This window comes from Cricetulus griseus, chromosome 3, assembly GCF_003668045.3.
Source record: "Cricetulus griseus strain 17A/GY chromosome 3, alternate assembly CriGri-PICRH-1.0, whole genome shotgun sequence".
Lineage (NCBI taxonomy): Eukaryota > Metazoa > Chordata > Mammalia > Rodentia > Cricetidae > Cricetulus > Cricetulus griseus.
The window spans coordinates 187,375,257-187,387,994 of record NC_048596.1 but is presented as its reverse complement, the minus strand read 5'-3'; the positions used below and the strand labels follow the sequence as shown (position 1 = coordinate 187,387,994).

Here is a 12,738-nt window from a genome sequence, read left to right as displayed (position 1 = left end):
CATAACTGCTTATTCCAGGGGATACAGTGCCCTCTTCTATGGTGATATATTTTATGATTCAATAAAGATTGCCTGAAGAATCAGAAAGCAAAGCAAAATTGATACAAATTTGAAATTAATTTTGTTAAAACCTACTGTACATATATTTCTAATCTTATTCAAGGTATTGTACCTGTACAGCTCATTTAACAATGTAATGCAAATTTCTAGTCCTTGAAAGTTGTTATTAGTGGCTAGGCGGTGATGGTGCATGCCTTTAATCCCAGCACTCGGGAGGCAGAGGCAGGCAGATCTCTGAGTTCCAGACCATCCTAGTCTACAAGAGCTAGTTCCAGGACAGCTTCCAAAGCCACAGAGAAACCCTGTCTTGAAACACCCTCCACATGTCTGCTCTTGGTAGCACCAATCTACTTCAGAGAAGATGATGGGCATCAGAGAAACTCCACATGGAATTTACTTTCTTTGTGGCAAAAGTAGCCAATGGGCAAGACAGTGCCCTTGCCTGGACTGCTGACAGTATGCTGTCCAAATTGGACAAGCACAATACGAGAGTGACTGCAAACCTGCAAGGAAGGATAGCCTTTCAGAAATCCTGCTTCACAGGATTTTGTGAGATATGCTAGGCTAGAAGGTCGATGCCCCAATGTTGCAGAAGAGCCTTGAGTGTCTTGGCAGCCAGCTGTTTTTGAAAGTTGCTTGCTTGCACTTCCTGTTTACTCAGTTATTATTTCCTTCTTGGGTCACTGAGGGAGTTGAAGACTAGATAGTTATAATTTTCCTTGTTTACCAGACTCAGAAAGGAAACTCACTAAAGAAATGTAAAGTATTGAAATGTAAAGTATTGTAAAGTATTGTAAAGTTGAGAAATAAAAAGATAGATTGATAATGCAAATTAGAATAGAAAATAGGTACAAGACTTTGGACTCACCAAGATAGAATGGATAATGGAGTGTTTTTTCTATATTTGTCAAATGCAAATGGACTAGACATTGTTGACAAACTTATTGCCTGTATATATTATATTTACTTACTGTATTTTTTTTTTTTTTTTTTTGGTTTCTTGAGACAGGGTTTCTCTGTGTAGCTTTGGAGCCTATCCTGGAACTAGTCCTTGTAGACCAGGCTGGCCTCAAACTCACAGAGATCCGCCTGCCTCTGCCTGCTAAGTGCTGGGATTAAAAGCGTGCGCCACCAACGCCCGGCTCTTATTGTATTATTGTATATAGTTTTTCTTACATTAGTTATAGCCTTCTGTATATATTGGACAAAAAGGGGGAATTGTGATATTTATGATTTAATAAAGCCAGCCACAGCCACACTGGTTAGCAGTAGCAGCTAGGCAATGGTGGCACACACCTTTAACTCCAGGATTCAGGAGACAGATAGATGGATCTCTGAGTTCAAGGCCACCCTGGCTTACACAGGAGTGAAGAATAACAGAGCTCACGCCTTTGATCTCAGCACTTGGGATCACACACCTTTAATCCCAGCATTAGGGAGGTGGAGACAGGAGGACATGGCTGGGTGGAGAAAGGAGTAGGAGGGGGAGGGGAAGGGGGGAATTCAGAGCTTTTGCCTCTAAGGATTTTCATGGAAACAGGACTGTCATTTCAGCTGAGTAGAGAGATGTGAGATCTACTGGTTTGGCTGCTTTGCTTCTCTGATCTTCGGCTTGAAGCTTAAACCCCAATATCAGTCTCTGGGTCATTTATTTTTCATGTTACACTCTTCTGCCTTCCATGGGTGCCCACACACTTATGCATAAATGTAAATTCATATACATAGATTAAAAATAAATCTTTTTAAACAATAGTTTGGAGCTGGTGAGGTGGTTCATTGGGTAAAGGCACTTTCTACCAAGCCTGATTACCCGAGTTCAGTCCCCAGGACCTCCATGGTGAAAGGAGAACACTTGACTTGTACAAGTTGCCCTCTATCCTCCACCTGTACCCCATGGCACATGTATACATAGAGAATAAATAAATGTAGATTTTGGAATAGTTTGATTGAGATAGGAGGCATCATGGCTTACTATATGATGAGCCCTGAAAACATTTTAATTGCTAGAAACCCATCTCATCTCTGTTTTTCCTTCTAGGAAACCCCAGCTTCTCCAAGGAGTCTATGCCATGGGCTTCAATCGACCATCCAAGATCCAGGAGAATGCGTTGCCCATGATGCTTGCTGAACCGTGAGTATAGACCCAGCTCTTCATAGCTGATTTAACTGTTTCACAAATGGTTTTATTGTTTCTGGGACAGCCTGTCTCAGGAAAAGAGCTTTAGAAGTGCAAGGAGAATTGCATGGATGTCAGCACTTTTTCTTTTTGGGGGGTTTGTTTGTTTGTTTGTTTGTTTGTTTGCTCATCTTTAGTTTGGTTTTTCAATACAGGGTTTCTCTGTATCCTAGACTGTCCTGGAATTCACTCTATAGACCAGGCTTACCTCAAACTCATGAGATCCAAGGCCTGACCTAGCCTCCTGATTACTGGGTATTAAAGGTGTGAGCTGACACTACCTGGCTCAAATTTCTTTCTTTTTTTTTTTTATATTTATTATGTATATAGTATTCTGCCTACATGTCAGAAGGCATCCTACTATAGATAGAACCACCATGTGGATGGATAGAACCACTGAGGACCTGGAAGAGCAGCCAGTGCTCTTAACCACTGAGCCATCTCTCCAGCCCCTCAAATTTCCTTTTTATATAAATATATTTTTTAAGATTTATTTTTAGGTGCTGGAGAGATGACTCAGTGGTTGTGAATACTGGCTACTCTTTCACAGGACCAGAGCTCAATACCCAGCACTCACATGGCTACTGACAACTGTCTGTTACTCCAGTTCCAGGTGATCTGACACCCTTATGCATATAGGCAAAACAGTACACTGAATACAAAAATAGTAAGTCATTTTTTTCTAAAAGGTTTGTTTTTAATTATATATATAGATGTATATATGTGTCTGTGTGTGGGTATGTGCATGTGTGCACACAGAGTCTAGAAGTGGGCATTGGATCTCTTGGATCTGGAGTTACAGGTGGTTGTGAGCCCTACCCTACATAGATACTGGGAACTGAACTTAGGTCCTATGAAAGAGCAGGAAGGTCTCTTAAACACTGAGCCAGCTCTTCATCTCTATGCACTTAGTTTTTGTTTTTTTATAATTTTTTTCTTATTTTTTATTTAAATTAGAAACAATCAACTCCTTTAGTCCCAGCACTCGGGAGGCAGAGGCAGGTGGATCTCTTTGAGTTTGAGGCCAGCCTGATCTACAAAGCAAGCACCAGGATAGGCTCCAAAGCTACACAGAGAAACCCTGTCTCAAAAAAGGAAAAAAAAAAAAAATTTTAGACCAGTGGTTCTTAACCTTCCTAATGCTGTAACCCTATAATTCCTCATGTGTGTGACCCCAACCATAAAATCTTTGCTACTTCTTTTTTGGTTTTTCGAGACAGGGTTTCTCTGGGTAGCTTTGGAACCTATTCTGGCACTTGCTCTGGAGACCAGGCTGGCCTCGAACTCACAGAGATCCACCTGCCTCTGCTTCCCGAGTGGTGGGATTAAAGGCATGCGCCACCAACGCCCAGCCTTTCTTTGCTACTTCTTAACTAATTTTGCCACTGTTATGAATGGTAATGTAAATATCTGTTTTTTTCCAATGGTTTTAGATGACCCCTATGAAAGAGCTATTCAACCCCCAAAGGGCCTCATCCCAGAGGTTGAGAACTGATGTTTTAGACAATTATAAAATTTTATGTTTAAAATATTTTTCTTATGTTTTAGATAATATTTTGGAGCTGGATATCTGGTGGATCACACCTATAATTCTAGCCTTTGAGACGCTGATGTAGGGAGCTTTTGATATTAAGACCAGAGTGGACTACAGTGATATATTGTCTCAAAATTAATTAAATAAATGAATAAGTAAATCCAGAAATAATATTTGAAAATTACTTTGGAGTTTGGAATGTACCTCAGTGGTAGACCAATTCCTTGGCATTCTTTTTATTTATTCTATTTATTCATTCATTCATTTTGGTTTTGTTGAGACAGGGTTTGACTATGTAGTATTGACCTACCTGGAGCTGGTTGTGTAGACCAGGCTGGCCTCAAGCTCTGCCGAGTGCTGGGGTTAAAGGTGTGTACTAACACTCCTGGCCCTTGCTTGGCATTCTTGATGACCTAGGTTTAATCTCTGCCTTTTCAAAAACAAACAAAAAAAATTGGTTCAAAAACTGTTTTGAGGAGCTGAAGAGATAACTCAGCAGTGTAGGAGCACTTGTTCAATTCCTAGCAACCGCACTGTGGTTCACAACCATGTATATAACTAGTCCCAGAGGATCTGATGCCCTCTACTGGTCCTCAAGGGCACCAGGCATACAAGTGGTGCACAGACATATACATATGTGAAACACCCATACATAAATAATTTTTTAAAAATACTACTTTGAAATTTTTGAGCTTCATAACAAAAGGTATACAGAAAGATACCAGTAATCTCTCTCTAGCTTTAGAATGTAAGATATAACATTAGTACAGCTGCATGTGGGATCTCCCTTAAACCCTCCTTCCCACCCCTTGCCTACCTGCTCTGAAGCAAATCCCATCTGAGATGGGTTATTATCTCCTTGGGTGTTTTGTACTTTCGCTATGTATATAGTTATCTAAGGGCAACTTGCATATTTGTAAAGCTTAAACAAATGATACTCTATTTTGTATAATTTTTTTTTAGCTCAACTTCTTTTTTTAATGACAAAACACCATGGTATTGAGCCAGGTGAAATAGATTGTAAAGGTTCCTTCTAAAACATCCATTAGAGCTAATTATGGACTCAGTATTCAGAAGTAGAATCATGGAACGTCTGTTACTCCAGCCTCCTGGGCTACATAATAAGACCCTGAAAAAGGGAAGGAAAATGTACCGCCTAGCTAGTATTTTACATTATCTTTAAGGATGGGAAGCGAGACCATTCAAAAAGAGCTGAAATTTGGGGACATGTTATATAGCTAAGCAGAAAACATCACGGGGACTTTGGTGGCCCAGCTCTTACTCTGCATTCTTGATCTCCCTGGGACATTTGGGGCATAAAATTAGGACACTGCAGAGTCTGGAATGAGAGTTTTGTTGGTATAAATCTATCTAAATAATCATTTCCTTTTATTGGGGGTAGGTTGGTGTTTTCCAGACAGGGTTTCTCTGTAGCTTTGGGGAAAAAAAAAAAAAAGGAATATAGCTCAGTGGCAGATTGCTTGCATAGCATGTGCCAGGGCACAGGTTCAATTCTCAGCATTCCAAATGAAATAATGTATTAAAGTTAATTTCTATTCAATAGTGCAGAAACATAGATAATATAAAGAAACTTAAGTGGAGAGAGATCATACTATCTAGGAAACATTTTGAAATTTTTGTTTTCTTTTTTTGAGACAGGATTTCTGTAGACCAGGCTGACCTAGAACTCACAGATTTAATCTGCCTGCCAAGTGCTGGGATTAAAGGGGTGCACTAGCACCGCCTGGCAGATGTTTGATTATGTTTTTTGCTTTTCTAAAGATTTGTTTATTTATTATATGCACAGTATTCTGCCTACATACCAGAAGAGAGCACCATATCTCATAGATGGTTGTGAGGCACCATGTAGTTGCTGGGAATTGAATTCAGGATTAACCTCTGAGCCATCTCTCCAGCCCTAGATGTTTGATTATGTTTAACCAATATTAACTTTTTTCCGCCTAGCAGAACTTACTATGGAGTTTGCTCTTGAACTCACAGTAATCTGCCTGTTTCTGACTCCTAAGGGCTGGGGTTAAAAGCATGGATCACCACCTCTTCCTCCAATATTAAATTATTTCTGTTCTTTGTCAATGCAGCCCACAGAACCTGATTGCCCAGTCACAGTCTGGTACTGGGAAAACAGCCGCCTTTGTTTTAGCTATGCTCAGCAGAGTGGAACCAGCAGACAGATACCCTCAGGTGAGCATTAGAAGCCTGGGAGCTCTGGCTTGCCTGCCCTGAGACAGTGTAGTGCCAGCTGATGAGGTATGACTAACCTTGGTCTTTGGCTCCCACAGAGCAGGTTAAATGCTTCAGTCCTTAACGGGGTAGAATTCTTTTGGAGACAGCAGCTTTAAGCAGTGGTTTCTTAAGGCTTCTACCAATACTGAAACAGGGCTCCTACTAGGGCAGGTTTCCCTACTGAAGGCATTCATTCCACAGGTGAGAGGTGGGCCTGCTTAAGGAGGAGGTCCCCTGCACTATTTCAAAAGATAACAGCATCAGTGTGCTTGTGGTCTTATACCTGTTGTCTGTTACTAAACTCACTGATTTCTCTGCCAGTGTTTGTGCCTGTCCCCAACATATGAACTGGCACTTCAAACAGGAAAGGTGATTGAGCAGATGGGCAAATTCCATCCAGACCTGAAGCTCGCTTATGCTGTTCGAGGCAATAAATGTGAGTATATGGGGTGAGACCTGAAAATAGTGTCAGTTTCAACTTGAGCTAGCTGAAGTTTCAGAGAAGTGTCTGTCTGTCTGTCTCTCTGTCTGTGCGTCTGTGCGTGTGTTTGCAGATTTGTCCTTTGGAAAACTAGCTATACATAATAGAATGTCTATAGGACACATACCGAAAGCAGAACAGAGTCTGTGCCAGGATCCTTGACTCAGAGCCACCAGTTTAGGAGGAAAAAAGTGAACTGCCTGGGAAGTGGATGATAAATAGTGTTAAAGAAGAGCTGCCAGGTATTAAATTTAGGAGATGCTGGAGAGAGGGCTCAGAAGTATTAGATAGAGCACTTGTTCTTTCAGAGGACCCACATGGGGCAGCTAACGTGTCTGTTCTTTGAAGGCACCAGGCATACCCCCCCCCCAATTCTAATAAAAAAATTTTTTTCAAAGTTTTCAGGAGAAAGTAGTAACTTGTACATTGTAACATGAAAATTAAAAGCTCAGAGACAGATATTAGGGCTCAAGCTGAAGATTAGAGAAGCAAAGCAGCTGGCCACTAGCTCTTACCTCTACCTCAAGCTGAAAGGGCTGTCCTGTCCTCAGCGTGGCTGGAGAATAATTCCCTGAGACTGAATACTGAATGGCCGCTCCTATCTTATATACTTCTCTAGAGTGATTAAAGGCATAGGGCCTCAAGTGCTAAGGTCTCCTTTGTGTGAGCTGTTTCTCTTTTAGACTGATTCACTCTAATGTAACTTTGGGTGGCCTTGAACTCACAGAAATCCATCTACATTTGTCTCCTGAGTCCTGTGATTAAAGGTATGTACCACCACTGCCCAGCTTCTAGAACCAAGTAGCTTTGCATTTTGATCCTTCAGGCAATCTTTATTAAATAATAAATACTATATCACCACACACATTTTGTTTCTAAAATGCACTGTTACAGGGATTGTCCTACTTCACAGTTGAAGAGAGCAAGGCTTAAGGATGGCATTCATGTGTGTTTTATTTATGCAGTGGCATAATACATTTATGCATGTATTATGGTAGCCACTGTGTGTTTAGGTCAGAGAATAACTTGTGGGAGCCAGTTTTTTTCTTCCACCATGTGGTTCCCAGGATTGAATTTAGTTCTTTAGGCCTGATGGGTACCTTTACATGCAAAGCCATCTTATCAGCTTCCATATATGTTTTGAAATCTAGAGTTGATTTGTTCTGACAGTTCTGAGAGATGTATAAGGCTTTTATTTCGAGAACTGACTTTCCTTTGGAAAACCTGAAGAAAATATGTCTTTTTCACAGTGGACAGAGGTCAGAAGGTCAGTGAGCAGATTGTCATTGGCACCCCCGGGACCGTCCTGGACTGGTGCTCCAAGCTGAAGTTCATTGACCCCAAGAAGATCAAGGTGTTTGTTCTGGACGAGGCTGACGTGATGATAGCAACTCAGGGCCACCAAGACCAGAGCATCCGCATCCAGAGGTAGGAATTGGAGCCAGGAGGAACTGCCAAAGCCTCCTCTTGCATCTTTGGGTTCTTGGCTCTGGTCTATGCAGCAGTATTTGTGTGATGAGCCATTTCCACATGCTCTCACCGTGCTCTCAGCCTGGGCTGAAAAGGGAGAGCTGGAACCCTCACTCAGCCCAGTGCCACACTGGGTCTGCTCCTCCCTCCCCTGGATGCTCTGTATCCCACTCAGCTTGCTGGGGCTGCAGCTCACCGAGGCTGCAGAGGCTGGGCTTGTGTTCTTTCTGACCAAACCATTGGAGTCCTGCAAAGTGCCTGGGCCTCCACTTGCAGGATGCTGCCCAGAAACTGCCAGATGCTGCTCTTCTCTGCCACCTTTGAAGACTCAGTGTGGAAATTTGCCCAGAAGGTGGTCCCAGACCCCAACATCATCAAACTTAAGCGTGAAGAGGAGACTTTGGACACCATCAAACAGTATTATGTCCTTTGCAATAACAGAGAGGAGAAGTTCCAGGCCCTGTGCAACCTGTATGGGGCCATCACCATCGCCCAAGCCATGATCTTCTGCCATGTGAGTAGCTGCTGCAGGCCTGCAGGGGTGCACTGCCCTCCTCCTTCAGCCTCACTTCCCACACTGCATCTTCTCTTAGTACAATTCTTACTGCTCTGATTTTTTTAAATTTAGTTTTGTTTTTTCAAGACAGGTTTTCTCTCTGTGTGGACCTGGCTGTAATCCTAGAACAGGCTCTGTAGACCAGATTGGCCTCAAATTCAGAGAGTCACCTGCCTCTGCCTCCCAATTGCTGGGATTGAATTTGCAATGTATTCTCTTAACTACTGAGCCATCTCTTCAGCCTCGTATTGCTTTATGTTATGTCAAACCTGAGGCAGTCAGGAGTGTGTATTGCATTCACTAGTCCTGTGGCTTGAGACTTCCTTCACTCAGAGCCATCCCCCTCATGTCTCTGACGTAGCATGTCTGACATGTCAGACTCTTGACATGTCCTTTCAGGACAAGGACAACTCAAAGACTGATTTCCCTTACCCCTCTTGTGATCCATGCAGATGTGTTTTGGTTTTGAGATAAGGTCTTACTATATAGTTCAGGCTGTCCTTCAACTTCAGGTATTTCTGCGTCAGCGTTAAGTGTTTTTTTGTTTTTTTGTTTTTTTTTAATTTTGTGTGTGTGTACATGCCACAACATGTCAGGATATCTGGGAAGTTGGAGTCTCTGGACTCAAATTCCGATCATCAGGCTGAGCACCGAGTATCTTTGCCCACTGAACCATTTCTCCAGACACAAGTGTATTTTTATTTATTTATTTATTTATTTATTTATTGGTTTTTCGAGACAGGGTTCCTTTGTGGCTTTGGAGGCTGTCCTGGAATTAGCTCTTGTAGACCAGGCTGGTCTCAAACTCACAGAGATCCACCTGCCTCTGCCTCCCGAGTGCTGGGATTAAAGGCGTGAGCCACCAACAGCCGGCTACAAGTGTATTTTTATAGTGATAACATTGTAAAATTGTTTCCCAGGTGACATTTTTTGCATGTTATTGTACTGTTAGATTGAAGTTTTAGCATATGTAATGTTTACCTGGTAAGTTTCAGATAGTCTTCTAGGTCCACAATAGTCCCTGTAGACACTAATATTTCTTAAATGTTTGGTTTTTGTTTGTTTGTTTGTTTTTGTTTTGTTGTTTTGATTTTGGTTTTGTTTCTTTTTCACAGACCCGCAAAACAGCTAGCTGGCTGGCAGCAGAGCTCTCCAAAGAGGGCCACCAGGTGGCTCTGCTGAGTGGAGAAATGATGGTGGAACAGAGGGCAGCTGTTATTGAGCGCTTCCGGGAAGGCAAAGAGAAGGTCCTGGTGACCACCAACGTGTGTGCCCGTGGTGAGCAGACACTGGCCCCGTTCACCAGGCTTGGGTCCCAGGCCCTGTGAGCAAGAGTATTGCTTGTATCCCTGGTCTCACAGAGGTGGGAGTGTTTTAGGGACATTGCTTTGTGGGAGACTAATTCCCGTTGGGCAGTAAGAAACACTTGGAAGAAGCCAAAGCCAGCAGTCCTGCCTTGGTGGGAAGACACTCAGGCTTCCAGACACTCGCTTTCTTTCTTCTGCCAGAGTTCTGTGCTTCTGCCCAAGCTATAGTCCTATAGGTGTCCTCTTTAGTGCCCACAGCCCAGATGTGACCTGCCTCCAGATGTGTCTGGAGTGGAAGTGGGTGCGTGTGGTTGACGGTGGCCCCCTTTGTCTCCTGCCTGCCTCCCCTCAACCCCTTTGTGCAGGTATTGATGTTGAACAAGTGTCTGTCGTCATCAATTTTGACCTTCCTGTGGACAAGGACGGGAACCCAGACAATGAGACCTACCTGCATCGCATCGGGCGCACTGGCCGCTTTGGCAAGAGGGGTCTGGCAGTAAACATGGTTGACAGCAAGCACAGCATGAATATCCTCAACAGAATCCAGGAGCATTTTAGTGAGTCCCTGAGTTAGCTATGCCTGGAACCCTCTTCAGAGGGGAGCATGGGAGAGGGGAGGGTTCCTTTGTCCCTGAGGTGGGCTCTGAGATCCCTTCATAGCTGTCTCCACCTGGATGTTGTCAGGGAGAGCACCTGCACATTCAGGGCTCAGGCACTGGAGTACCAGAGCCCTGGCACCAAGCTAGGAGAACCTGACCACTTTCCTGGGAAGTCAGTATGAGTGACCAGGGACCTGTTGCCAGCTGCTCAGGCTCAGGAAGCTTGCTTTGTGCCTGGAGGAAGAATCATTGTCCCACAGCTAAGCGCTTCCCCAGACTACCTGTCTTGCTGTTTGTTCTAGATGACTTCTGTCTGTTGCATGCATTTCCATGGTCGTCCACGGTGGTCTTCCAATTTGTTTTTCCCTCAGATAAGAAGATAGAAAGATTGGACACAGATGATTTGGATGAGATCGAGAAAATAGCCAACTGAGAAGCTTCACCAGCGACTGGCGCCACCCTCAGCACTGTCCCTGCCTGGGAGCCTAGTGCTTTCATGGCAAAGGCCTTGACAGGCACCTCAAAGACCAAGGCCTGAGTAGAGACTACCTACCTCATTCAGAATCATGTTTGGACTTGACAAATTTGTGCAAAGAGTAAGGGGAAATCCAAGGAACAGTTTTGCATTTTAGAAAAAGTCCTAGCCTGGTGTGGTGGTGCACACCTTTAATCCCAGCACCTGAGAGGCAGAGGCAGGAGGATCTCAATTCCAGGCCAGCCAGATCTAGAGTTCCATGGTAGCCAGAGCTGCAGAGTGTGACCTTGTCTCAAAAAAAGTCTTCAGCTCTATCTCCCTTTAAAGCCACAGTTTTCTTTTATGGCAATATAGTTGCTGCTGGTGATGTTTGGGCCCAGAACTTGCTGCCCACTCTCTGGCTCCTTGTGTATGGACCAACCCTCCAGCCTTGAATAAATGACAGAGGCAAAAAAGGTTCAAAGAAGCTGGAAGAGCCCTGGCTGTAGCTCAGATACCTTTTATAGAATCAGTAGAGCCCTGAGTGCCCCACCCACCCATCCCTCTTGGTAAGCATCTTGGCTGCTGCTTCATCCTTCAGATTGGCAGACAAGATGGAAGTCAGCAAAATCACAGACTCAGAGGAAGATTGGCGTATCCGCCCTTAGAAGATGGGGCCTGTCTTTCCTCCTGTTCACTCCATCTGTTCTGTATCTGGCTCAATTGTTTGGTTCTAATCCATGGGATTTCATGCCAAGCAGCAATTTAGAAAGGAAGTTATGACCAAACAAAAACTTCATTATGCTGTTACTCCATACATTATATGAATGAGATGAGATAAATCAGTGATAACACATCATTTTCAGAAATTTTAAAGTAATTATGAGAAACATTTTACTAATCATGGTTTGTTATTTGTATTTTTCTGCTTCCTAGACTAATATATACTCATTGAAAAGTGTGTATAATAGTGCTTTGTGTTTACTCAAGATGCACCATAGTCTCCCTGCTTGCTCAACATGTCCCAGTGCTTTTTTTCATTTTGCAGAAGTGTGAGCACTTCACACTATTTTATAGGCATTTTTTTGGAGGTTGCACCACATAAACATACATCTGTTTTACTCTGGAAGGTAGCTGACACCCTAATTTGTGGTCACCCTGGCATGTATTTCACCATCCTCCAGTGATAGTTTCAATAGTGCCAGAGTAATTAGCTCAGGACCTATCTTGGATCATGGTGAGAACTGCTCCTACATTCCTGGAGATAGGATTCTTGGGAAAGTGGGAACGTTTAAAGTCATAATTCACAATTTAAGCCTGCCCCAAAAGCTCTTACCAATTTGTTACTACAGCAATATAAAAAACATTTCACTTACTTAACAAATCTGTAATATCTCCTTTTTATTGTTATTTGAGTCTCACTGTGTAGCCCTAGATATCCTGGAACTCACTATGTAGATCAGGCTGCCCATGAACTCATAGAAATCAACCTGCTTCTGTGTCCTAAATACTGCAGTTTAAGGTATGTGCCACCATGCCTGACTTTACGTTGTCAGTTTTTAAACTTCGCCAAACCAGGAGCTGGAGAGGTGGCTTGACAGTTAAGAGCATGGGCTGTCCTTATAAAAGACTCTTGTTTGTTTTCCAGGGCCCACATTTGCGGTAGGTAGTTCACAACTGCCTATTACATCCAGTCCCAGGGGAAGCTGATGCCTCTGCTCTCTTTGGGCACCTGGTATCATGTGTACCCCACCCCCAGAGACATAATTACCTTTAATCCCAGCACTCTGGAGGCAAGAAGACCTCTTGAGTTCCCAGAACAGCCAGAACTACATGGCCTGTCTCAAAGACAAAACA

General features: G+C 43.2%; 1 protein-coding gene across 4 annotated transcripts in view; it reads left to right on the top strand.

The window, feature by feature from the left end:
- Positions 1-12,256, top strand: part of LOC100766941 (ATP-dependent RNA helicase DDX19A) — a 30,465-nt gene extending 18,209 nt beyond the window's left edge. For all 4 annotated transcript variants that reach the window (XM_027406014.2, XM_035442677.1, XM_027406015.2 and 1 more), the window contains 8 exons: positions 2,099-2,191; positions 5,870-5,972; positions 6,336-6,450; positions 7,746-7,923; positions 8,242-8,479; positions 9,637-9,799; positions 10,194-10,385; positions 10,799-12,256. In XM_027406014.2, coding sequence (XP_027261815.1) covers positions 2,099-2,191; positions 5,870-5,972; positions 6,336-6,450; positions 7,746-7,923; positions 8,242-8,479; positions 9,637-9,799; positions 10,194-10,385; positions 10,799-10,860 — 1,144 coding nt within the window. In that variant the 3' untranslated portion in view covers positions 10,861-12,256. The remainder of the gene's footprint in view (positions 1-2,098; positions 2,192-5,869; positions 5,973-6,335; positions 6,451-7,745; positions 7,924-8,241; positions 8,480-9,636; positions 9,800-10,193; positions 10,386-10,798) is intronic.
- The last annotated feature ends 482 nt before the right edge of the window (positions 12,257-12,738 follow it).